The sequence below is a fragment of the Mobula birostris genome, chromosome 7 (genome assembly GCF_030028105.1).
Source record: "Mobula birostris isolate sMobBir1 chromosome 7, sMobBir1.hap1, whole genome shotgun sequence".
NCBI lineage: Eukaryota > Metazoa > Chordata > Chondrichthyes > Myliobatiformes > Myliobatidae > Mobula > Mobula birostris.
Window position 1 is genome coordinate 35,962,211 of NC_092376.1, and position 27,706 is coordinate 35,989,916.

Consider the following 27,706-nt stretch of genomic DNA (forward strand, 5'->3'; position numbering starts at 1 on the left):
TAATATTTAAAGTTCACAGAGATAAGTAAGTGGGATTCCCAACAGAATGTATGTTTAATGAGATCAAGATGTTGTTCATTCAAGAATATATCATTCATTCAAGATTCCTCTCTTCATATGAAAAATCATGTTCCTTAGATATTTCCCTTGGTATATATGTTAAACTGTCTGAACATAAAGTTTAAAATTTAAATTAACAGATCTGCACATAATTAATTCTAAACAAGATGTATTTCATAGTCAATATGCAGTTTTTCTTATTCTGATACTTCTATTCCAACCACCACCACCCTCTATGCAACTGAAGTGCAGTATTAATTGAAGTGAAAAGATTTACTTATTAGTCTAAATATCACATTTCATTTTTCATTTGTAGCAACATAGATACCTTACTGTGTTTTGGTGATTATAAGTAGGCTGTATTGCATAAACAACTAGGTAAAAAACAGCTTGGTTAATCAGGAAAAACATATTTCATTCTTATCAATGCCTGTCTGCTGACATATTTCAAATGGCAGCCCTTGCAATCAATTTGATTTTTATGATCCAACGTTAATATTGTTTCAGAAACTTAACACCCAGGCTTATGCTAAATTTGATATTTCTGCCTGATCAAGGAGCTGGACTTGCTTCAATTTGCCTTTCATAATAACAAGTCTACAGCGAACCCAATTTCACTTGGCTTTGGAGCACCATGGCAACAACAATACATATGTCTTGCGGCTGTTCATCGATTATAGCACAGCATTCAACACTATCATCCCCACAGTACTAATCAACAAGCTTCAGAACCTGGGTTTTTATAGATACCTCTCTCTGCAAATAGATCCTTGACTTTTTCATTGAGAGACCACAGTAAATGTAAATTGGACATGACATTTTCTCCTCGCTGACAGTTAACACAGGTGCACATCATGGATGCATGTTCTACTCTCTCTATACAGGTGACCGTGTGGCTACACACAGTTCTAACACCATCTGTATATTCATCAATGATACCATTGTTGTTGGCAGAATCTCAGATGGTGCCAAGGATGCATGTACAGTAGGAGCAAGATAGAATTGGTTAAGTGGTGTTGCAACAAAATCATTGCACTCAACATCAGCAAGACCAAGAAATAAATCGTGGACTTCAGGAAGGGGATGCTGGAAGAACATACACCAGTCCTCATTGAGGAGTCAGCGGTGCAAAAGGGTGAGCAACTACAAGTTCCTAGACATCACCACCTCAGAGTTCTAACCTGGACCCAATGCCAGCAGCTATTCTTCATTAACAGTTTCAGAAGTTCACAAAGGACTCTAGATATTTTCAACAGATGTACCATGGACAGCATTCTGATTGGTTGTATCACCTCCTGGTATGGAGGATCCTACATGGAGAATTGAAGGAGACTGCAGATGGTTGTAGACTCAGCCAACTCCATGATGGGCATAAATTACCACCAGATCAAGAATATCTTCAAAAGGCAGTGACTCAATATGGCATCCATAATTAAGAACCCTCACCAGCTGGGACATGGCCTCTTCTCATTACTAATATCATGTGGGAGGGATAGTGGAGTAAAGGGTACTATAGAGGCATGAGAGATGAGCTGGCCAAAGCTGATCAGAAAAGGATACTAACAAGGATGACAGAACAGTAGCAATGGATGGTGTTTCTGGGAATAGTTCAGAAAGCGCAAGATAAATTTATCCCCAAGAAGAAGCATTCTAAAGGGACGATGAGGCAACAATGGTTGACAAGGTACGTCAAAGCCAGCATAAAAACCACAGAGAGGGCATACAATATAGAAAAAAAAAGTGGAAAACTAGAGGACTGGAAAGCTTTTAAAAACCAACAGAAGGCAACTGAAGACCAGTAAGGAGAGAAAATATTAAATATGAAGTTAAGCTAGCCAATAATATAAAAGAGGACACCAATGTTTTTTCTGATATAAAAAAAGAGGCATGAGTGGATATCAAACCACTGGAAAATGATGCTGGAGTGGTAGTAAAAGGGGACAAAGAAATAGTGAACAGTCTTCACCAACAGTATGCCAAAAGTTTGAGAGTGTCAGGAGAGACAGAAGTGAGTACAATCACTATTCCTAAGGAGAAGATGCCTGGGAAGCAGAAAAATCTGAACCTGGACCAGATGGGCCACACCCTAGGGTTCTGAAAGAGGTAGCTGAAGAAACTGTGGAGATATTAGTAATGATCTTCCAATAATCAGTAGATTCGGGAATGGTTCTGGAGGACTGGAAAATTGCAAATGTCATTCCACGTTTTAAGAAGGGAGGGAGGCAAAATACAAGAAATTATTGTCCAGTTAGCCTGACTTCAGTGATTGGCAAGATGTTAGAGTCAATTATTAAGGATGAGGTTTTAAAATACTTGGAGGCAATGACAAAATGGCTGAAACCAGCATGGTCTCCTTAAAGGGAAACCTTGCCTGACAAATCTGTAAGAATTCTTTGAGGAAATACCAGTCAGGATAGACAACAGAGTCAATGGATGTTGTTTACTTGTATTTTCAGAAGCCTTTGACAAGGTGCTACACATGAGGCTGCTAAACTAGATAAGAGCCTATGGATTACAGGAAAGATACTAGCATTGGATAGAAGATAGAAGGAGGTAAAGAGTGTGCATAAGGGGGGCTTTTCTAGTTGCCTGCCAGTGACTAGTGGTGTTCTTCAGGGGTCAGTATGGAACTGCCTCTTTTCACATTATATGTCAATGATCTGGATGACAGAATTGATGGCTTTGTTGCCAAGTTTGCAGATGATACAAAGATAAGTGGAGGGGCAGGTAGTGTTGAGAATGCAGGAAATCTGCAGAAGAACTTAGACAGTTTAAGAGAATTGGCAAAGAAACGGCAGATGGAATCTAACTTAGAGAAGTGTCTGGTCTTGCACTTTGGTAAAAGACAAAACATGCATTTACAACCCAAGTCAAAAAGTAAACAGGATAGCACTCCTGGTGCTTCATGCATGATGAGATCCGGGTGGTGGCAAGGAACTCATAGTCTTACAATTTGGGAGAAGAAGCTGCTTCCTATCCTAAGAGTTCTTGTCATAATGCTACAGTAACTCCTGCCTGATGATAATGGGTCAAAGAGAAGGTTGGATGGATGGGAGAGATCACTGACAATGCTAAGGACCCTGTATACACAACACTCCTGATCCTCTCAGCAGTCTCCTTGCAATCCTTTGTAAGGACATATGGTCAGATATCTTACAATTCTTGTACCAAATGGTAATGCAGCTGGTCCGGACACTCTCAATGGTGCTCCTGTAAAAATTAGTTAGAATGGAGGGGCCTCATTTGCATGAATCTCCTTAGGAAGTAGTGACCAAAGAGGTGCTGTTGAGGTACCAGGTTAGATCATGCATTATATACGCTCACAGAAACTTAGTGTTCTTAACTCTCCCCTTAGATGACCCGTATACATGCAGTGAGGGGTGGTCAGCTTGCACTTTCCTAAGGTCCACTTTGAGACTCAAGTTGCGGTGCTTGCACCATTCTACCAGCTGCTCTATCTCCTCTCTGTACGCCATCTCGTCATTGTTGTTGATGAGGTCAACCACCGTTGAGCCATCAGCAAGCCAGATGATTTGGTTTAAACTGGATTGAACAATTCAGTCCTGTCAGCAGAAGGATGGGCATGTAGCCCTGGGGAGCCCTGTTAAGAACTCCAGGATCCAGTTGCTGAGAGGTATTGAGACCTATCATAGTATAGTTGATTCACCATCTTCAGTGGGATGATCATATTAAACTTTGAGCTGAAGTCAATAAACAGCATCTTGGCATAATGAGGCACAATTTTCCAGTTGGGACAGGGCAGAGTGTAGTGCAGGGGCTAAGGCAGCATCAATGGACTGATTTAAGTGATAAGTGAACTGGAAAGTATCCAACGTAGCAGGAAGATGGAATTTAATGTGATCCATAACCAGTCGCTCAGAGCACTTCATTATTTTTAAGGCTAGTGTCACTAGACAGTAGTCGTTAAGGCAGATTACTATCGCTCTCTTGGGCACCGGAATGATGGTGGCTGACTTGAAGCCTGAGGGGATAGTGGACTGTTCCAGAGAGATATTTGAAGATGGCTGTTAGAACCTTTGTTAACTAGGCCACATAGTCCATCAACACACGCCTAATTACATTATCAGGCCACACAGATTTACGTGGGTTGATACTGGTTAGGGTCTTCCTCGCATCAGCTGGGGTCAGAGAGAGGGCCTTCTCCCCGGAACACAATTCCATGCATGAAACTGAGCGTAAAAGAAATTCAGCCAATCAGGAAGAGAAGTATCTCTGTCATTGACACGCAGGGTGGACTTGCAATCCGTTATGATATGAATGTCCTGTCACATGTGCTTCAGGTCTCTGGTGTTACAGAAATGGCAGTATACTCTTCGTGAAAAATCTGGTTTTGACTTCCTAATAGTGCGGGAAAGCTGACTTCAGAGCTGTCTTATCCCAGATCTGAAGGTGACATCTCGATTTCTCAGCCATGCCCGAGCCTTGGCTGTCAGCAATGGTTTCTGATTTGCCCTCAGATACAGTAGATATGTTTAATAACTGTGACATCCTCAATGCACTTCTGTACATAGCTAGTCACAAATCGCGCATATTCATCGATGTTAATATGATAGCCACCTCCCTGAACATGAGTCCATGTTTTCAAAACAGTCCCGCGATGCTGAGGTTGCTCCTTCTGGTCAGATAAACTCCCTTTAACTCGCTTAATCAGTGGCTGGTATACAAGAATTAGCATAACAGATAAGTGACCATAAGACCATAAGACCACATGATATAGGAGCAGAAGTAGGCCATTCGGCCCATCGAGTCTGCTCCGCCATTCAATCATGGGCTGATTCAATTCTTCCAGTCATCCCCACTCCCCTGCTTTCACCCCATACCCTTTGATGCCCTGGCTAATCAGGAACCTATCTATCTACACCCAATGACTTGGCCTCCACAGCTGCTCGTGGCAAAATATTCCACAGATTTACCACCTTCTGACTAAAGTAATATCTCTACATCTCAGTTCTAAAAGGACATCCTTCAATCCTGAAGTTCTGCCCTCTTGTCCTAGAATCCCCTACCATGGGAAATAACTTTGCCATATCTAATCTGTTCAGGCCTTTTAACATTCGGAATGTTTCTATGAAATCACCCCTCATTCTACTGAGCTCCAGGGAATACAGCCCAAGACCCGCCAGACATTCCTCATATGGTAACCCTTTCATTCCTGGAATCATTCTTGTGAATCTTCTCTGAACCCTCTCCAATGTCAGTATATCCTTTCTAAAATAAGGAGCCCAAAACTGCACACAATACTCCAAGTGTGGTCTCACGAGTACCTTATAGAGCCGCAACATCACATCCCTGTTCTTATGTTCTATACCTCTAGAAATGAATGCCAACATTGCATTCGCCTTCTTAACAACCGACTCAACCTGGAGATTAACCTTTAGGGTATCTTGCACAAGGACTCCCAAATCCCTTTGCATCTCTGTATTTTGAAGTCTCTCCCCACCTAAATAATAGTCTACCTGTTTATTTCTTCCACCAAAGTGCATGACCTTACACTATCCAACATTGTATTTCATTTGCCACTTCTTTGCCTATTCCCTTAAACTACCTAAGCCTCTCTGCAGGCTTTCCATTTCCTCAACACTACCCGCTCTTCCACTTATCTTTGTATCATTGGCAAATTTAGCCACAAATCCATTAATACCGCAGTCCAAATCATTGACATACATTATAATAAGCAGCGGTCCCAACACCGACCAATTTGGAACTCCTCTGGTAACCGGCAGCCAGCCAGAATAGGTTCCCTTTACTCCCACGCTCTGTTTTCTACCAACCAACTAATGCTCCACCCATGCTAGTAACTTCCCTGTAATTCCATGGGCTCTTATCTTGCTAAGCAGCCTCGTGTGGCACCTTGTCAAAGGCCTTCTGAAAATCCAAGTACACCACGTCTACTGCATCTCCTTTGTCTACTCTGCTTGTAATTTCCTCAAAGAATTGTAGTAGGTTTGTCTGGCGGGATTTTCCTTTCAGGAAACCGTGTTGGCTTTGGCCTATCTTTTCATGTGCCATAAGTGGTCAGAGAATCGGAGGTGAGGACTGGAATCAGCTTTGTATGCACCAGGAATAGTGGTCCAATATGTTCTCATCTCTGGTAGTAAATCAACATGCTGATAGACTTCAGACAGAACTGATTTTAAACTAGCATGGTTGACAATCGCGACCATCGGGACATGTGGTCTGCAGTACCTTTCTAAAAACTTTCCTGCTATCAAGTTTGGCTGACTAGCATGTAATTACTTCCCATCCCTTCTCCACTCATAATAATTGTATAATACACCATCATCTCCATATCAGACTGGAATACGATTGCTAGTCTCTGTTATTTCTTTTCTTGCTCCTTTTAAAAATGTTACAATCATCAGAGATGGTTGAAACTTTTAAAAAGTCTCACATACTTTGTGGTGGAGCATGTAAGAGGCTGTCAAGGCATTCCAGGCAGTAGGGATTATAGTCCTCAACAGTATTCCACTGAGGCCATGTTATGCCTTGCAACCCAATTCCAGAATAAGGAGGCCAAGGATGATTGCCAGATCCCAACCGGGTGAGACACCTTTCATATTATTTCATATTTCATAAAGATTGAAACAGAATAGGCTGAAACACACTGTTCCAAATTGCTGGTGTTCAATCCACTTGGTGCATTGATTGATAACATTTTTTGGGCGTATGTTTGTCAAAAACACATCCAACAGATTTCCCATCAGCAGTGCATGTAAATGTTGGATCTCATTTCAAATGAACCACTGAACACTCTTAAAAAAAAAAGTGCTGCAGAGGCTGATTTCTCCCTTGTGCTTTTATTCTTAGTGTTAACTATGTAATATTGATGGTGATTAATGATCATTACTTTCAAATGACAGCCCTCTAAACATGTGACTAACCACAGTAAAACTCAGTTAACCTGCCATGATTGGGTCTTGGGTGTTGGACTAGCAGATTTTCTGTATTATTAGATGTTTTCATATTAATACATCATAATTCACTTCCAAATCACTGTTTTTAGACATCACATTATAGAATGATGTGTTCCACATAACCTGCAAGTTTAAAATAAGCTCAGAGTAAGTTTCAAAGGTATTTGGGAAACAGAAAGGTGCAAGTTTAAAGGGAGCAGAGATACCTGATTGACCTGCATGAGGTGTTGAGCTACCTAAAATGCATTCTTGAAGATATAATGTAGATTTAAAGCATTAATTGGATTTAAATTATTTCATTAAATTAACATTATTTTGCACCTCTTAATCCTAATTCAAAAGTTTAATGTAGGATTAACTTTTCTGCATTTGGATAACTACATTTTTTTTTGTTCTTTTCTTTCGAAAAATGCAGTCACATCATAACACTATTCAAACTTCAGACCAAAAGTCTTCTTTTTGCCCCTTTTAGTTTTTCCCAGGAAAAAAATACTATAAACTTTTTGCTATTTAAAATTGGTAACATTTATCAATTCATGCTATTGTTTCAAATTAAATTGCTTAACGCCCTGAAGCAGACTTGTAAGTTCACTGGCTAATAAAGAATTGAACAAAGAGAATTGTATATTTTACACACAAAGCAGCATATTATCATTGCTCCTACATCATAAATTGAAAGACAAATGTACACATCCCAACCTTATTAGGTATTTGTACTCAATTTTTCCCACAGATGGCGAACTGCTAATCTTGGCTGGTTCATCAGGCACAGCATGGAGTAGATTTGAAGGGAGGTGGGGTGGTTTGTGTATTTGCGGCAGTGCTGGGAGGAAAAATCAGCATGAATTGATCGGTCTTCCAGTAAACCCTTACCAGATGGTCACAGAACTGCACTAAATCTGTGCAGTAACAGAAAATATTTTTTGCAATCACAATCTTGCTAAATAAAATATAAAGGGAGAAAATGAATTTAATACATTTTGTTTAAAAGAACAAATTATTCATAAGCAAATTTTTAAATAAAGAACAATATCTTTAATGATGAATGTTTTTAATGCCTTTAATTTCCCTTTCTATAAAATGCTCTACAAATTTTTCACACTAATTTGACCTTGAGCTTTTTTTTAAAAAACATTATTACATTTTAGTCAAGATTACTTAGAATTTCAACATCTCTTTTCCAGCAAAAATAATAAGTGGGAAGGGGTATCATTTAAAGATCCTATATATTCAGTTTAATCCACCCCATTTTAATGAAATGTTTATTTAGTTATCCATACTATTGACAAGGCTCCAAATAAAGCAAATGAGGACGAATAGGTGTGATCCATTCTTACAACCAGTTCGATGGCATAATTTTAATCTCACTTCTCCATGTCTTCACATTTAGGAGCAGAACCACAATGAGAGGTGGCAAATGACCAGGGAAAGCCAAATGGTAAAAGCTTCACGTAGAATCACTGAATAATTATTATAAAATTATTGTTGGCATGAAAGGAGATCATCAACCAGAACTATCCTCTCAATTCCAATCCTTTTCTCTTGCCCTACATCACTGTGAAAATTCACTCTCATTTCCTTTCCAATTTTATTTGAATGTACTGACTTAGTCTTTGACAGTACTATCCTGTGGATATCCAGTAACTGTGCTCTGGAAATCCAACCCAAAGTAGAACCTTTGCTGATCTACAATGCTGGCACTGTACCTCACCATACTTTATGCTGTCCGATAATTTACCCAAGATTCCTATTTTCTGATCACAGGAAAGACTGAGCACTAATTTAAAACAATGCTAAGATTTAAACTTTCATCTTACGGTGATGAACATCTAATGTTGTATTGCTTTTTCCTCTATATATATATATTATGAGCATTATATGGATAAAATTCTCTCTAATCAATTTCGTCCTCTTGGAAATGAGTTTGTACTCCAGATTGTTACTACTCCTAGTCAAAAAGTTTGACACTGAGACATTCTTATATAATGGAGAATGGCTCTCCAGCCCAGTAAGTCTATGCCGACCATCAAACAACCGTTTATACTATTACTACATTCATTCTATGTTTTTTTAAATTCTGCACAAACTCTTATCAATTTTCCCCACATTCTACCATTCACCTATATTAGAGGAAAAATACAGTCAACTAACCTATCAACTTACATGTCACTGGAACATGGGAGAAAATTGGAGCACCAGGAGAAAACATACATAGTTACAGGAGGAATGTGCTAACTCCACAAAGATAGCACACAAGTGATAGTGGCTTGGCTGCTGTTCTGCCTCTCTCACTCCCACTGGTACTTTTCAGTGAAAATATTAAATATGTGTCCCCTAGTCCTTCAAGAATCTACCAATGGGAACAGCATCTATTTACCCAATATATAAAAAAATAAAGATTTCATATGCCACCATCAAATTCCATTCATTTAACCCCTGCTTCTTCACACTAAACAGAGATGGAAGCATTCTAATAAATTTGTTTTGTTCTCACTAGATTCTTCACATTCTTTCAGAAGTTAAGTGACTTATATGAATTAAGAAGAACAGAAATGGTTTTCCCAGCTCTTCTCTTTCTCAAGTGCCTCCAGAAACCTGCTTATGTCCAGGCAGCAATTGCTCCACAGATTTCCAAATATAGCATTCTGTCAGAAATATCCCAACCCTATCTATCAGATGTATTGAAGCAGATAGATCTCTTCGACTTGCCCTATCCTGCCGTGAAATTAGCAATACCTCAATGTCCCCAAAATGTCCATTATTTTGTACATTTCAGCATTTGCCCAACGTGTTTATGCATTTGATTCAGTACAGCAAATGATTAAGATTAATGAAAAAATAAAATGGATAGATATTTTTGTTTCTTAAAAACAGTTTACATTTTATAATCCTTGATAGTAAGATTATTTGAGAGGTAGTTGCGTTAGAAAAAGATGTGTTAAATATTCAAATTGTAAAATCAATAATAGTAATCTAGTACTGTACAAAAAAATTTAAAAAGACCTGAGTGAAAAATGGAGAAAAATATTACCAATATCTTTACTTGATTCTATCTGGTGGTTGAAATGATCTCCAGTAGGGTTTGCTGAGTTGCAACATGAATTAAAATGTTATTAAAAAACAATGTAATAAAATTAGTTAGTTTATGCACCAATCCAAGTGATATAAACTGAGCTCTAGGATACTCAGTCCTCACAAATTGCCAATTACAGGGAGTTTCATAAACAGCTAAAGTGTATTGCTAATAAAAAAATTACAGTTTTTGTACAACACCTGCTTACAATTTATTATCAATTATATTCCAACACCAGGCACCGGTGAGCTAAACCAGATCCATTTCACATGGCAACCTAGAAAAAACAGCTCATTATTGATAACCATAATGCCCAAAATTGTAACATTACAGCTCTAGATGTTTTTACTGTGTCATACTGACCAACTTTAGTGCTTGTTTTTAAATCTCCTAAATGAAAAAACTTAACTTTGACCAACAACATATTCAAAATTCATAAATTTTAATATCTGAGATGGCACAACAATTATCACCATCTTTTGTAACATATCTGAAATGAATGAGAGTAATTCTTTTTGGTCTAGACAAAGTAAAATTTAATAATAAGTGAGCAAGACAACCCCAAATAAAGCACAAAATTAAAACAAAAATCAGATAATGGAGTTGAAAATTAATTCTTTGCTTTTAATTTTAGGGAAGTCCACTGTGGGCGAAACTGATCTGCTTTACAGAAATGCGCCTTGCACACAAAATAACCGTAAGAGCAAAAGATCAGAAGACCATTAAAACATAGAATACGGCCATTTAGCCAACCAAATCTGCTCCGCCATTCCAATAAGGCTGATCCCAGATCCCAGATCCCATTCAACCCCATACACTTACCTTCTCACCATAATCTTTGACGTGCTGACCAATCAGGAAACTATGAATTTTTGCCTTAAATATACCCACAGTGTTGGCCTCCACAGCTGTCTGTGTCAGAGTATTTCACAGATACACTACTCTGGCTAAAAAAAATTCCTGTCCTAAAGGGTCGCCCTGCAACCTTGAGGCTGTGCCCTTTGGTTCTGGACACGTCTACCATAGGAAACCTAGCCAACTAGAAAAGGCCCCTTTATTATCACTTGCTGCCTCATGCCTGTCAGCCATTCCTCTATCCATGCCAGTATTTTTCCTGTAATGCCATAGGATTTAAACTTAAGTAGCCTCATATGTGGCATCTTATCAAATGCCTTCTGAAACTCCAAGTAAATCTCCACTCTCTCCTTTGTCCGGCATGTTTGCTACTTCCTAAATGAACTCTAACAGATTTGTCAGGCAAGATTTCCCTTTACAGAAACCATGCTGACTTTGACTTATTTTATCATTAGTCTCCAAGTACCCTGAAACCTCATCCTTAATAATGGACTCCAACACTTCCCAACCACTGAGGATAGGCTAACATGCCTATAATTTCCTTCCTTCTGCCTTCCTTCCTTCTTAAAGAATGGAATGACATTTGCAATTTTCCTGTCCTCAGGATCCATGCCAGAATCAAGGGATTGTTGAAAGATCATAAACAACGTGTATGCTATCTGTTCAGCAACCTCTTTCAGAACTCTGGGATGTAGTCCATTTAGTCCAAGTGACTTGTCCACCTTAAGACCTTTCAGTTTGACTAGTACTTTTTCCTTTCTAATAGCAATGACACTGTTCCCTGACATTCACGGACCTCTGGCAGACTGCTAGTGTTTTCCACAGTGAAGACTGATGTAAAGTACTTATTAAGTTCATCTGCCATTTCTTTGTCCCCCACTACTACCTCACCAGCATCACTTTCTAGTGGTCCAATATCAACTCTCATCTCCCTTTTACTTTTTATATAACTTAAAAACTTTTAGTACCCTGCTTTATATTATTGGCTAGCTTGCCCTTATATTTCATCTTTTCCCTTCTTTTGGCTTTTTTAGTTGCCTTTTGTTGGATTTTAAAAACTTTCCTGTCATCCAACTTTCCAGTCACTTTTGCTTCATTATATGCTCTTTCCTTGACTTTTATGCAGTCCTTAACTTCCCTTGTCAGCCATGGTTGCCTGCCCCTGTCATATGAGAACAACTTCTTCTGTGGGACATATATCTATCCGCGACTTGTGAACTACTCCCAGAAACTTCAGCCACTTCTGCTCTGTTGTCATTTCCCTTCAATCCACCTGAACAAGCTCCTCTCTCATGCCTCTGTAATTCCCTTTATTCCATTGCAATACTAATACATCTGAGTTATGCTTCTCCCTCTAAAAATTGCAGTATGAATTCAATCATATTATAATCGCTGTGTCCTAAGGGTTACTTTACCTTAAGCTCCCTAATAAGATCTTCCTTTCCTTGAGTAGGCTCAAACACAAGTTGCTCTAAAAATTCATTTTGTAGGCATTCAACAAATTTTTTCTCTTGCGATCCAACACCAACCTGATTTTCCCAATCTCTTTGTATATGGAAGTCACCCATTATAATTGTGACATTACCATTATTACATGCCTTTTTCAGTTCTCTCTGCAATCTCAACCCCGCAGCATAAGGCCTACATAGGATTCCCATAATGGTTTTTTTTACCCTTGCAGTTTCTTAACTCCACCCACAAAGATTCAACATTCCCTGACCCTATGTCACCTCTTTCTAAAGAAGTAATTCCATCTCTTAACAATAGTCACACCACCACCTATGCCTTCCTGTCTATCCTTTCAATACAAAGTATATCCTTTGTATAAGCTTCCAACTATGACCTTCTTTCAGCCATGACTCAGTGTCATACCGACCAATCTCTAAATGCGTCATGAGTTCATCCACCTTATTCTGAACACTATATCCATCTTCAGTTCTTCATTCTTTGCCCTTTTTAATTTTGCCTCTGTGGTACAATTTAACTCTTTGCACTGTATGCATTTGTACCCACTTATTGGCTTGTCCTTCCTTACATTCATATTACACCCATCATCTACTTGTAAACCTACTGGCTCATCATCAGCTCTGTTGTACTGGTTCCTATCCCCCATAAAATATAGACAGATAAGATATAGCAGCAGAATTAGGCCATTTGGTCCATTGAGTTTGTTCTGCCACTTCATCTTGGCTGATCCATTTCCCTCTCAACCCCAACCTCTTGCCTTCTTCCCGTACCCCTTCGTGCCCTGACTAATCAAAAACCTATCAACCTCTGCTTTAAATATACCCAATGACTTGGCCTCTACAGCCATCTGTGGCAATGAATTCCAAAGATTCACCACTCTCTGGCTAAAGAAATTCCTCCTCATAATTAAAAATATTTTTTTAAAGAGCAGGGAGCTGTCCTGAAACAAATATGAACCTCCATTAATTTGAAAATAGGGATATTACAGCCAACTGTCAATTTGAAGGTTGCATCAACCATGCAGCTACCAGCAAGTGTGTCTTGTTTGCACACTGCATTACATCCTCGGTATTGAATTTCCCTTCTGAATAGGATCTTTTAAGGTCAACCAATGAAATCCCAGTACTAAAGTACATTACAAATTGGCTATGTGCCTGTGATGCTGCTGTAGGTAAGTTTTTCATTACACCTGTGCAGATACAGTATTGTGCAAAAGTCTTAGGGACATATATATAGCTAGGGCTCCTAAGACTTTTGCACAGTATTGTAGTAATTTTATGTATTGCACTGTCCTGCTGCCACAAAAAAAAACATGACCTATGTGAGTTATGATAAACCTGATTCCAATATGGCCTTTATTGTGGACTGAGAGTGGGAAGGAGGCAAGGAGAGGGTAATCATGATTGGGAAAAGGGCAAGAAAGAAGGGAGGGGTAGGGAAGCACCAGAGAGACAATTCTCTGATAATCAATAAACTAATTGTTTGGAATTAAATTACCTTGCCTGGTGGCTCAGAGCTGGGTGTGTCTGTACCTGTGCCCCCCCCCACCCCCCACCCCTGGTAGTCCTTCTCTGCCATGTGACCCACACCCCTCCCACATTGCTCCAATCTCACCATTCCCAACATCCTTTGCTCCCACCAGATTTACAAACTCGTTCTCTGCTCCATGTTGATAAATATAGTACTGTGCAAAAGTCTTAGGCATATATATGTGTCTTAGACTTTTGCACAATACTGTATGTACTTGTACAAATGACTGTAAACTCAATTTTGACTTTGGTGTCCAACAGTTAATTCCTGAAAAAAGGCATATATTTAAATGATTAAACAAAAGCAATTCTACAAACTTATTTATATGCCTGTCATAATTGATTTTCTTTTCTTCTCAGAAGATTCCCTGAAAAAATGACAAAATTGTGAACTAACCATAGTCTTCTGCAGATTTCAATAGGACTTCAGGATGTATGGATCCAAAGGGATTGCGTATGAACCTGCGTCTACGACGCAAGTCATCTTCCCAGTAGTCTAAGCGCCAAAAATCATGTTGCTGACTGAAAATACAAAAGAGATACATATATTCACAATTCTGAAAATGATATTTAGAGTTAGCAGATCATACTCCAGTATTCAAGTAAAAGAATTATTTTCTATTTAAGAAATCAACTTTCTGACACCAACAACAGTAAAACAGTATAGCAATGTAAGAACATTTTATCACTTGTATTGTAGAAAACTATAGCTGTAAATTTATAAACGACAATGCATCAATGGTTATTAGTGTCAATCCATGTAATTAACTGCTGCACTGCTTCCTCTTTATGATATATATTCAAACATTATTCATATAAAATTTGGACAAATTGGCTTTTTTGCATTTATTTCTGTTAAAACAAATGATATAAACAAATTGAACTATCCTGAGTCATAATACAGCACAAACTGCCATTGACATAAATCAGAGCAGGACCATTAACAAATACAGCTTCAAATTACATTTATAAATGGCACAGCTTGCCCCCTTTACAGTATTTTTAACAAGGCTTGTAAATCATGCAATTGGACCTCATAGCAAACAGCATGCTATTTAATGACTCTAGTCCCTCTGCAGACTGAACTTGGAACTATAAAATATTGCTTTACGCGAGGTTGTAGAACCATGATTAAAATAATGTGTTGAAATATTCATTGAAATAATTCTCACAGGCAAAAAGCAAACTAAGAAAATTGCAATTTTATTCATTATTAATAAAGCTGAATTAAAGCTCAAAAAGTTCTAGCATGTGGTAATTGTCTAGATAAATTATTATTACACCATTATTGAAGGCCTTGGACAATATTTCAAGCTTTCAATTAACCCATTCATGTCCTGAGAAATTTTGTTCCAGAGAAGCAGATTGAATTTACTGAAAACATCCTATTACAAGAAATAGGTTTAAATCTGTAGGCACATAATATGCCTGCTGTGAGATCTAGACTCGAGTGTCATACATTTTTTATATTTTGTGTCTTATTGTAGTAATGACCCTGTAGCCGACTGGAAAGCAAAACAGAAAGCTATCTTCACATTTAACAACAATTCAAGTGGAATTAACAGCCTTAATTAGATACTGAAGCTGAACACTTCCAAAAAATAAAGTTACACTGCTGTGTGGGCACATTTATAAAATTAGTGTGCTAGTAAAAACAGACAGTGAATCTTCACCAAATCACTCATCCATCTCTTCTTGCTTAATGATCAGCACCATGTAAGAAAAGGGTTGCATGCTGAATCACCTGACCATAGAAGGACTCTCTGAGGAGGATGATAACTCCACAAAAGGAAAAGCTGAAGAGGAATCTCTGTCAGCATAAGCTTACCTGTGTTTACAAACCATTTTTTACCAGATTTGCACCAGAAATATTGGTAATCAGTTTAGTATTATATTGTGTACTGAACCACAGTGAAAAGCTTCTATTTGTATGTCATAAGGCAGATAAAAATACATTGATTTTGTACTATGCAGAATGAATGTAATTATACAAATAAATTATTTTATTTATTATGACCAGTGTGGAATAGGGCCTTCCAGGTTTTCAAGCCCTGTCACCCAGCAAACTCCTGATTTAATCCAACCGGAATGTCTTCGGACTGTGGGAGGAAAGCAGAGGAAACCCACATGGTCACGGGGAGAGTGTAGAAACTCCTTACATGCAGTGGTGGAAATTGAACCTGGGTTGCCTGTACCGTAAAGCATTGTGCTAACCACAACGCCACTGTGGTGCCTCAAAAACTGCAAGAACCATGATGTGGTAGCTGAGAAATTAAAAGTTCATCTTTATTGTATAGATACATTGCAGATTGCCAGTGAACCCTTTCTCAAACAATGGGTGTGCAAATAGCAAATAAAATACAACATAAAAATCTGCCTGTCCTGGCCGACTTATTGTCTCAGCTTGCTCCTGCCCCACCGAACTCATTTCTGCATACCTCGACACTGTCTTATCATCCCTTGTTCAATCCCTTCTGACCTATGTTCGTGACACTTCTCACGCTCTTAAACTTTTCGATGATTTTAAGTTCCCTGGCCCTCACCGCTTTATTTTCACCATGGATGTCCAGTCCTTATATACTTCCATCCCCCATCAGGAAGGTCTCAAAGCTCTACGCTTCTTTTTGGATTCCAGACCTAATCAGTTCCCCTCTACCACCACTCTGCTCCATCTAGCGGAATTAGTCCTTACTCTTAATAATTTCTCCTTTGGCTCCTCCCACTTCCTCCAAACTAAAGGTATAGCTATGGGCACCCGTATGGGTCCTAGCTATGCCTGCCTTTTTGTTGGCTTTGTGGAACAATCTATGTTCCGTGCCTATTCTGGTATCTGTCCCCCACTTTTCCTTCGCTACATCGACGACTGCATTGGCGCTGCTTCCTGCACGCATGCAGAACTCGTTGACTTTATTAACTTTGCCTCCAACTTTCACCCTGCCCTCAAGTTTACCTGGTCCATTTCTGACACCTCCCTCCCCTTTCTAGATCTTTCTGTCTCTGTCTCTGTCTCTGGAGACAGCTTATCCACTGATGTCTACTATAAGCCTACCTACTCTCACAGCTATCTGGACTATTCCTCTTCTCACCCTGTCTCTTGCAAAAACGCCATCCCCGTCTCGCAATTCCTCCGTCTCTGCCGCATCTGCTCTCAGGATGAGGCTTTTCATTCTAGGACGAGGGAGATGTCTTCATTTTTTAAAGAAAGGGGCTTTCCTTCCTCCACTATCAACCCTGCTCTTAAATGCATCTCCCTCATTTCACGTACATCTGCTCTCACTCCATCCTCCCGCCACCCCACTAAGAATAGGATTCCCCTGGTCCTCACCTACCACCCCACCAGCCTCCGGGTCCAACATATTATTCTCCGTAACTTCCGCCACCTCCAACGGGATCCCACCACTAAGCACATCTTTCCCTCCCTCCCTCTCTCTGCATTCCGCAGGGATCGCTCCCTACACAACTCTCTTGTCCATTCGTCCCCCCCATCCCTCCCCACTGATCTCCCTCCTGGCACTTATCCGTGTAAGCGGAACAAGTGCTACACATGCCCTTACACTTCCTCCCTTACCACCATTCAGGGCCTCAAACAGTCCTTCCAAGTGAGGAAACACTTCACCTGTGAGTCGACTGGGGTGATATACTGCGTCCGGTGCTCCTGATGTGGCCTTCTATATATTGGCGAGACCCGACGCAGACTGGGAGACCGCTTTGCTGAACATCTACACTCTGTCCGCCAGAGAAAGCAGGATCTCCCAGTGGCCACACATTTTAATTCCACATCCCATTCCCATTCTGACATGTCTATCCACGGCCTCTTCTACTGTAAAGATGAAGCCACACTCAGGTTGGAGGAACAACACCTTATATTCCGTCTGGGTAGCCTCCAACCTGATGGCATGAACATCGACTTCTCTAACTTCCGCTAGGCCCCACCTCCCCCTCATACCCCATCTGTTACTTATTTTTATGCACACATTCTTTCTCTCACTCTCCTTTTTCTCCCTCTGTCCCTCTGAATATACCTCTTGCCCATCCTCTGGGTCCCCCCCCACCTTGTCTTTCTTCCCGGACCTCCTGTCCGATGATCCTCTCGTATCCCTTTTGCCAATCACCTGTCCAGCTCTTGGCTCCATCCCTCCCCCTCCTGTCTTCTCCTATCATTTTGGATCTCCCCCTCCCCCTCCAACTTTCAAATCCCTTACTCACTCTTCCTTCAGTTAGTCCTGACGAAGGGTCTTGGCCTGAAACGTCAACTGCACCTCTTCCTAGAGATGCTGCCTGGCCTGCTGCGTTCACCAGCAACTTTGATGTGTGTTGCATAAAAATCTCCACTTCAGTTGCAACCATCTAACCCACTAGTTTGCAGAAGGTTTACTCAATCTAGTCCCATCCTTCAACACTAGGACTATTGCCCTATAGGTTATGGTCCTTTACGTATATGTTTCAAAGTAAGAGGGGTTTGCGTCAGCATCATCCTTTCAAGCAGTGAGTTCCAGGCCCCTACCAGCCTTTGGGTGAAAATATGTCTCCTCATCTCACCTCTAATCCTCCCACTGATCACTTTAAACTTTTTGTCCCTTAGTTTTTGACTCCCCAACTAAGAAGTTCACTGACCAAATCAAAGATGCTGAGAATCAGCATGTAGGAGGGAGATTGAAAATCTGTCCAAATGGTGCCACAACAACAACCTCGCACTCACTGACAGCAAAATCAAGCAGCTGGTTATTAAGATCAGGAGGAAACCAGAGGTCAATGAGATGGTCCTGGATTGGGGAGCATGCCTCATGAGAATAGATTGGGTGAACTTGGCTTTTCTCCTTGGAGTGGCGGAGGATAAGAGGTGTATAAGATGATGAGAGGCATTGATCGTGTGGATAATCAGAGGCTTTTTCCCAGGGTTGGAGTGGCTAACACGAGAGGGCACAGTTTTAAGGTGCTTGGAAGCAGGTACAGAAGAGATGTCAGGGGTAAGTTTTTTTTACACAGAGAGTGGTGTGTGTGTGGAATGGGCTGCCGGCAGTAGTGGTGGAGGCGGAAACGATAGGGTCTTTTAAAAGTCTCTTGGAGGCTACATGGAGCTTAGAAAAATAGAGGCTATGGGTAAAGCCTAGGTAGTTCTAAAGTAGGGACATATTCAGCACAGCTTTGTGGGCCGAAAGGTCTGTATTGTGCTATAGGTTTTCTACGTTTCTACTCCCACCAGTGACCACATCAACAAAGAGCACTGTCGCAAGAAAGCAACATCCATCATCAAGGACATCCAGGCAGGCCCATGCTCTCTTCTCACTGCTGCCATCAGAAAGAAGGTACAGGAGCCTCAGGACTCATTACACCAGGTATGAGGAACAGTTACTACTCCTCAACAATCAGGCTCTTGAACCAGTGGATATAACTTCACTTGCCCCATTGCTGAACTGTTCCCACAACCTATGGACTCACTTTCAAGGATTCTTCATCTCATGTTCTTGATATTTATTACTGATCTTTTTCTTTTGTATTTGCAGAATTTGTTGTATTTTGCACATTGGTTGTTTGCCCGTCCTGCTGGATGCTTCCTTTCATTTGGATTCTATTATGGTTTTTAGATTTACTGAGTATGCCTACAAGAAAATGAATGTCAGGGTTGCAGTCAGAGTGTTCAACAAGTGACCACTGGAGAACAGCATCAATGGAAGGGGCCAACCCCTAGCACAGAATCCAGCAACACAGAGCCAACTCTGGTGACTCCAACTCAGTTCGCTGCAACAGGTGACACCCAAGCATGAGGGCCTTGTCCAACTGAGGCAATGCAGTTCCCTCACCATCAGTCTCTCCAATGAACTACAGAATTGGACTCGCAGTATTTTACATTACCAGCAGGGTCTTGCAACAAAAAATGTCAAAGACAATCACCGCACTGTCCATTGGATCTAGCAACGCCTCAGCCACATTCTTCCTTGGGTGGCTGAAGCAGGATGCAACATGGTGCACAAGTCCAGCTCCATCATTATCCATCAATTCGCTAGTGGTATTAACATGCAGTACCTGGTGTTCTTAATATCCAGTAGTGTCTTGTGAAACACATAAAGGATGAACAATTACAACTGTTTGGACCCAGAAAGGCCTCTGCATCCAAGCGTGATGCCAGAAAAAGGCCCTTTCTATTTCCTGTCTTAGGCGCTCATAATTTTATTGACTTTAAGTCTCTAGTCAGTTTCGAAGAAAATAAATCTAGCTCAACAATACCTCTTCAGCTACAGTTTATCAGTCCTGAAGATACTGCATCTTTGATTACCTTTTCTATGTCCTCTTTAGATCAATCATATCTTTCTCGTTATATCATGAGAAGAACTGTTCACAGAATTCAAGCTATCATCTAAGAAAAATATTGTATATAGTTCTATTATAACCTTCCTGTTATTGTATTCTATCCCTAATTTCATAAATGAAAGAAAATGTCAGGTTACGAATCTGTGAAAATAAACATCAGGTTCCTCCACATCACCCAATATTCTTGCTTTTTGCATCTCTCCAATATATTATCATACTTCTCAGCATTTTTCTGCACAAATAAAAAGACTATCCACATATTTCCACAGTCTAAATCTTTCCTTCTTACAGCCAAATAGCCAACATTCTGTATCACTTGCATTCTTCTTTAATTTGCCCCTTAAATCTGGATCTAATTTAATGCAAATTACAAAAACCAGGAAACTGGCTACCTAGCCCTATATAATCCCACTGCAAACAATCTTCCAGTTGTAAAAACAGCATTCATTAAACATTACCCTTTTCCTGCTGTAAGAGCAAATTCTGGATCCTGAATCCATTTCAGTAAGTGCATACCTTTTATACAGACTTTATTCTAATCCTTCTCATTTATTGAGATTTGCTTACAAATTTGCTCTTCTCACCTCCTCAGGTAGTTTGGAGATAAATCCAGCAGTGTGATTGTGAATTTTTGGTCCTTAGATTCAACCCACATGGCCCCCATTTGATTTAAAAGGCAAAAACTGCAGATGCTGAAAATCTGAAATACATGAGTCCCCCGCTTTTCGAACGTTCGCTTTACGAAACCTCACTGTTACGAAAGACCTACATTAGTTCCCCGTTTTTGCTAACAGAAGGTGTTTTCACTGTTATGAAAAAAGGCAGCGCGCGGAAAAAGCAGCATGCTGCGCGCCCCGAGCAGCCACTCTCCGCTGGATTTGGAACGGCATTCTCGCCGGCATTGCTTAAACATCTGCCTGTGAGCAACCGTTAGCAAGATGAGTTCTAAGGTATCGGAAAAGCCTAAAACAGCTCGTAAGGGTGTTACACTTAGCGTAAAACTAGACATATTAAGCGTCTCGATCGTGGTGAACGAAGTAAGGACAAAGTGAGTTTGGCTTGTGGAAGTTGACGAAGATGATGTTGGAGGTTTTGGCATCCCATGACCAAGAACTGATAGATGAAGAGCTGATGCAATTGGAAGAGGAAAGGATAACAATTGAAACCAAATGCAGTAGCGAAAGTGAAGTTGTCCAGGAACTGAACGAGAAACAACTGCGTGAGATTTTCGCTGCAATGATAAAGTACGACTTTAATTTTGAAAGGGTACGTCGGTTTAGGGCATATTTGCAAGATGGGTTCGGTGCTTACAAAGAACTGTATGATAGAAAAATGCGCGAGACTCAGCAGTCAAGCAAGACTTCCACATCAGCCACAGCAGACGACGAAGCTCGACCTTCAATATCGAGGCGGACAGTCATAGGAGAAGATGACCTGGCTGCCCTAATGGAAACAGACGACGATGAGATGACACCCCAGTGTCCCACCACCCCAACCCGCAGGCCGCAGACAGATACCAATTCGTGGAGAATGCAGCAGTAGCCAGGAGGCACACAGCACATCTTTAAGAAAAAAGTCGAAATAAACAAGTTAATTAATTAGGTGCCGCCTGGCACGTAATTGTCGGCCCAGACAATTACGTGCTGGGCGGCACCTAGTTAATTAGCAAGTTTATTTTGGCTTTTTTCTTAAACATGTGCTGTGTGCGTCCTGGCTACCACTGTACCCCTGCATGTTCTGTGGATCGGTATCGGTCAGTGGCCCGGAGGGTGGGGGCCACTGCACCACCCCAACCTTAGACAAGTCAGCCTAACACACCATCATCAGTGTGCTCTGCGCTGTCTTCCTGATTCCCGTAAGTGATACTACACTGTACATACATTATTTCTACTTTATATCTGCTGTGTATTTTTACATGTTATTTGGTATGATTTAGCAGCTTCACAGCTTAAAGGTTACTGGAGAGAGTGTTTTTGCCAACAGCGCATGTGTGAGATTTTCTGCCGAGAGCGCTTGTGCTGTGTTTTTGCTGAGAGCACTTGCGCCGCGTTTCTGCCGAGAGCGCTTGTGTGAGATTTTCACTAAATGATTGTGGAAAAGTATTTCTACTTTATATAGGCTGTGTATTTATCATATCATTCCTGCTTTTACTATATGTTACTGTTATTTTAGGTTTTATGTGTTACTTGGCATGATTTGGTAGGTTATTTTTGGGTCTGCGAACGCTCACAAAATTTTCCCATATAAATAAATGGTAATTGCTTCTTCGCTTTACGACATTCCGGCTTATGAACCGTTTCATAGGAACGCTCTACCTTCGGATGGCAGGGGAAACCTGTATAAACATAAAATGTAAGGGATACTTAAGTGGTCAGATAGTGTCTGAATGAAAAAGAAAACTGAATTAATGCTTCAAGTCGGTGACTCTATATCAGAACTGGAACAGTAAAAGAAAACTAGAATAATCTAAGTCGCAGGAAAAGGGAAGGTAGAGAAATGAAAGCGACTGTTAGTGATAAGGGTGAAAACCAAAATTCTCCAGGTGACACAAGAGAAAAACAAAAGATCATTGTTCACAACGATCATAGATTCATGCAGCACAAGTGATGCCCTTCCTCCCAACTCAACCAAGATGCATTGTCAAATTGAAAGGGCATTGAATCCTAGTTCAGAATTTTTAGAATATTCCCAAAACGCATTAACTGCTGCTTTCACACATTGTTCAACATGGAGAATTACTGATTCATAATTTGAGTGAGGGCAATCAAGGGTTGTTCCCATGTGATTGAATAAGGCATTGAGTTTCAATGGTGTTTGGAGTCATTGAGTTAGGACTACATGATTCAGGCTTCAGATAAATGGGTGACCACCAAGAAGTAAGGGGAATAGGCAGTCAGTACAATGTTCCCCTGCAGCCATTCCCCTTGGCAATGAGTATATCCCTTTGGATACTGCTGGGGTAGTGTGGGGAATGACCTATCAGGGCACACCAGCAACAGCCAGGTCAGTTGCACTGTAGCAGATCTGAGGCTTATCAGAGAAGGCTGAAGTCAGGAAGGGCAATAGTGATAGGAGATCCCAGAGGGGATAAGAGATCACGTGACCATGAAAGCCATTCCAGGATGGTGCGTTACCTCCCACATGTTAGGGTCAAGGATGTCTCAGAGCACCTGTAGAATATTCTTTAGGAGGAGGATGAACAGTCTGAGACTGTGGACAACATTGGTAGCAATTAAATAGGTAGAAAGGGAGGAGAGGTCCTACACAGTGAGTACAGGGAGTTAATCAAGAGGCTGAACAGTAGGACTTTGAATGTAGTAATCTCTGGATTATTCTCGGTGCCATGTGCTAGTTAAGGCAAGAAGAGAAAGACAGAACAGATGAATGTGTGGCTGAGGAACTGATGCAGGTAGTAGGGTTTCAGGTTTTTAGATCATTGGAATGTTCCTCTGGGGCACAAGTAGCCTGTTCAAGAGGAATGGTTGCAGCTTAATTGGAAGGGATTCAATTTATTGGCATGGAGGTTCACTGGTGCTACTTGGAAGGATTTAAACTAGATTGTCAGGAGGATGGGAACCAGAACACCTGATCAGAAAGTGGAGGAATTGAGAGGAAAGTAGATGTCAGGACTAGTGAGGACAAGGTGATAGACATAATGAGAAGGATGATTTGAAGTGTGTGTATTTAAAAGCTTGGAGTATTATGGTGAGGGTGATGAATTTAGAGCATGGGTCAATGCATGGAACTATGATGTTGTGGCCACAGCAGAGACTTGGATGAGAGAGGGACAGGAACGGATGCTAAATGCTTCAGGGTTTAGAGAAGGTAGAGAAATTAAGGGAAAGTGTGGGGGGGGGGGAGGGGAGGGGAGGATAGATGCACTATTAATCAGGGACAATTTCACAGCTGTGTCTGAAGGTCTGTGCGTGGTGATGTTCCGCACATGCTGGGATCTCTGCTGTTTGAGATATTTATAAATGACCTAGAATGAAAATGTAGATTAGCAGGTTAGTAAGTTTGCAGGAGATATAGATTAGTGGCAGTGTGGATAGCATAAAAGATTGCCAAGGGATACAGTGGTATATAGGTCAGTTGTAGATTAGGGTGGAAAAAAGCAGATGGTGTTTTAACCCAGCCAAATGTGAAGTGTTGCACCTTGACAGATCAGATATAAAGAGATAGTACAGAGTTAGTATCAATACCTTGAACATTGAAACATAGAAACACAGAAAACCTACAGCACAATACAGGCCCTTCATCCCACAATACTGTGCCAAACACGTACTTACTTTAGAAATTACCAAGGGTTACCCATAGCCCTCTATTTTTCTAAGCTCAATGTACCTATCCAAGAGTTCCTTAAAAGACCCTATTGTATCCACCTCCAACACCATCGTCGGCAGCCCATTCCACGTGCTCACCACTCTCTGCGTAAAAAACTTACCCCTGACATCTCCTCTGTACCTACTTCCAAGCACCCTCTCGTGTTAGCTTTTTCAGCCTGAGAAAAATCCTCTGACTATCCACATGATCAATGCCTCTCATTATCTTATACACCTCTAGCAGGTCACCTCTCATCCTCCGTCGCTCCAAGGAGAAAAGGCCAAGTTCACTCAACCTTTTCTCGCAAGGCAAGCTCCCCAATCCAGGCAACATCCTTGTAAACCTCCTCTGCACCCTTTCTAGAGTTTACACATCCTTCCTGTAGTGAGGTGACCAGAAGTGAGCACAGTACTCCAAGTGGGTTTTATTGGAACTGTGCAGTTTCCCTGACTAGTATGTGATAATGGGTGTAATAGAGAGATTACTACCTTGGTTGTCCTGCTCCCTAATTCCCTATACTCACTACACAGGATCTCTTTCCCTTTCCTACCCATGTCATTGGTGCCAATGTGAACCATGACCTCTGGCTGCTCACCCTCCGTCGTTAGAATGTTCCGCAGTATTGATGAACAAAGGGATCTTGGGGTCCAAATTCAAAGCTCCTTTGAAAGTGCTACATTGGTTGTTAGAATGGTAACTAAGACATATAGCATGCTCAACTCTATTAGTCGAGGGTCTGAGTTTAAGTGTTGGAAGTTAATGTTGCAACTTTATAAAATTCTGGTTAGACAGCCAATATCTTTTCTGCCCAGGGTTGAAATCTCTAATACCCGAGGGGTATTATTTAAATTCATCAAGGTTAAATTCAAAGGAGATGTGTGGAGCTAGATTTTTATATGGAGTGATGGGTGCCAGGTTCTTTAAAGCTGTTATAGCCAGGTAAAGTACTGGAGACAAGTTCCCACTACATATTACAAGCTTCCAATTGTGTGTGTTTCAAATAGCCTCTGACAGCTAAGTCCAGCTCCTGGCCTTCATATGTGGCTTACTTAATAAGCCTGGTGGAACCATTTCTTCTTACAGGAGAAGAAACAAAGGCGTTTACTGGTGCCTTAAAATCAGTAGCTTTGGACAGATGGAGCTCATCAACCATAGTTGATGGCTCATCTAGGAGAAACTTCTGCTGCCTTGCAGATATACCCATTCATGGAGAAGGTTTCAGAAGTAAACCCTGAGGAAAAAATCCGAAACTAGAATCCCTAAGGCATTCCTATGTTGAGTTCAACTCTGACTGACAACCCCTGTGATACTGCTGGCGAAAAACTGAATCATTCTGTGCTCTTCCTTTCAATTCATTAGCTGGGTGGAGAGAGGGAAGCTGCTACATGGGCAACAGCTTGCTCTCCATATTGTTCTGCCTTGGCTTACATACTGTCTTGTGTATCATGTAGACCAGGGGTCAGCAACCATTTTGCCTCTGTGGGCTGGAACGCGTATTAATGAGCGGACAGTTGTCATGGTCTGGTCCGTGAAATCCGCATTCTGGTTCACGGTCCGGTCCATTGTTCCTTATTCCAGGTTTTCCAGTCTTCCCTTGTCCTGTTGTGTGCCTTAATTGAGGCACATGATTCCCATTTTTGTGCTGGCTACATAAACAGCTCCTGGGTTCAGCTTCAGTTGCTGGACTGCTCCCTCCTCTTCCCCTTCCTTCTGAAACCTCGCCTGCTACCTTCACCTGTAACGCCGTCAGGTTCAACCACCAGGGCAAGACTGGGGCCTTGCTGTGTCTTGATAAGGAACTGTCTTTCGTTGTTTGGAACTGTCTCTTTGTGTCCTTGCCTTCGCTAGGTAGATCCGGCCATTTGCCGCTACCTTGTGTAGAGAATCATCTCTTTGTGCCCTCGTCTCCGCTGGGTAGGTCTGGCCGTTTGCCACTACCTTGAGTGGCGACCTGTTTCTCAGTGTTCTATGTATGAGTCCCAGCCCTATATCCTGCTCCCTAGGAGGGGTCCTGACTCTGTGTAGAGCCCCAGCCCAAGTCCTGTTCCCAAGGAAGGGTCCCAGCTCTGTGTTCCATGTTCTTGTTCTCTCACGAACAAGGCTCTGAGTTCCTGTTCTCTCACAACCAAGGCTCTGCGTTCCTGTCTCCCTTGACCAAGTCAAGTTTCGTGTTCTCGTCCTGTCCACGTGCCTCGCCCAGCCCGGTGCTGGGGTTCCCTTGTACCGTCCAGGGGTCTCTCATCCAGTCCTGTTGCCGCTCCTCGTCCTGTAGCCACGTCTTGTCCTCGCCTAGATCTGGGTCCGAGCCCGAGTCAAGACCCAGGTTCCGGGTACCTGTCCAGTCTCTGGCTCAGAGTCCTTGTCCAGGTTCCAAGTTCCTAGTGCCTCGTCCAGGTCCCGCTTTCCTAGTCTAGTCCTAGCCCAGGCCCTGTATCCTAGTCTCATCCAGGGCCTGTGTCTTGTCCAGTGTCATTTCTTCCTCACTTCCCTTAATTTCTTGACACACCTAGTCCTGTTCCTAGTACTTCAGTGTCTGTGTCTTGCATGTGGGTCCGCTCCCAGCGCCCTCCCCCATGACAACGGTGGGCCAGATAAATTCCATAAAAACTTTAAATATGGGAATTATCCATTTAAATACATCTAGTTATGTTTTGCTTCAAATTAATGAATAACACATGCTAGAAGATCACTTATGCTTAACCAAGGATGCCAATTTGTAATCAAAGAAATCAGCTAAGTTTTTTTGTCCCACCATTGCTGGTGCCCCATCAGTTGTGATGCCAATTAGCTTTGACACATTAAGTTTCATTTCTGACATCCATTTTCAGCAAAGCTTCAAAAATGTCTGCTCCAGTAACCGTGTCCTTCATAGGAAGTAATTGAATAAACTCTTCAAAAATTTGAAAAGTTGAGGTCACTCCTCGCACAACCACTGCAAGTTGAGCACTCTCATCAAGCGCAATTGAAAAAAAAATGCAATTCGTTGCAGGCATCCCTTAAACAACTTTTAACATTTGTGGACATTTCTTCAACTCGTCGTGTGATCATTCTTGCTGACAGGCTGATAGACGCAAATGAAGATTTCTTTTCAGGACAAACAATATCCACCACTGCCAGTAAACATTCTTTGACAAACTCTCCATTTGTAAAAGGCT

The 27,706-nt window shown here is 41.2% G+C and overlaps 1 protein-coding gene across 9 annotated transcripts in view; it reads right to left on the reverse strand.

The window, feature by feature from the left end:
• Window positions 1–27,706, reverse strand: part of nbeaa (neurobeachin a) — a 908,137-nt gene that overhangs the window by 272,322 nt on the left and 608,109 nt on the right. For all 9 annotated transcript variants that reach the window (XM_072262897.1, XM_072262901.1, XM_072262905.1 and 6 more), the window contains one exon: window positions 14,317–14,441. In XM_072262897.1, the coding sequence (XP_072118998.1) occupies window positions 14,317–14,441 (125 nt within the window). The remainder of the gene's footprint in view (window positions 1–14,316; window positions 14,442–27,706) is intronic.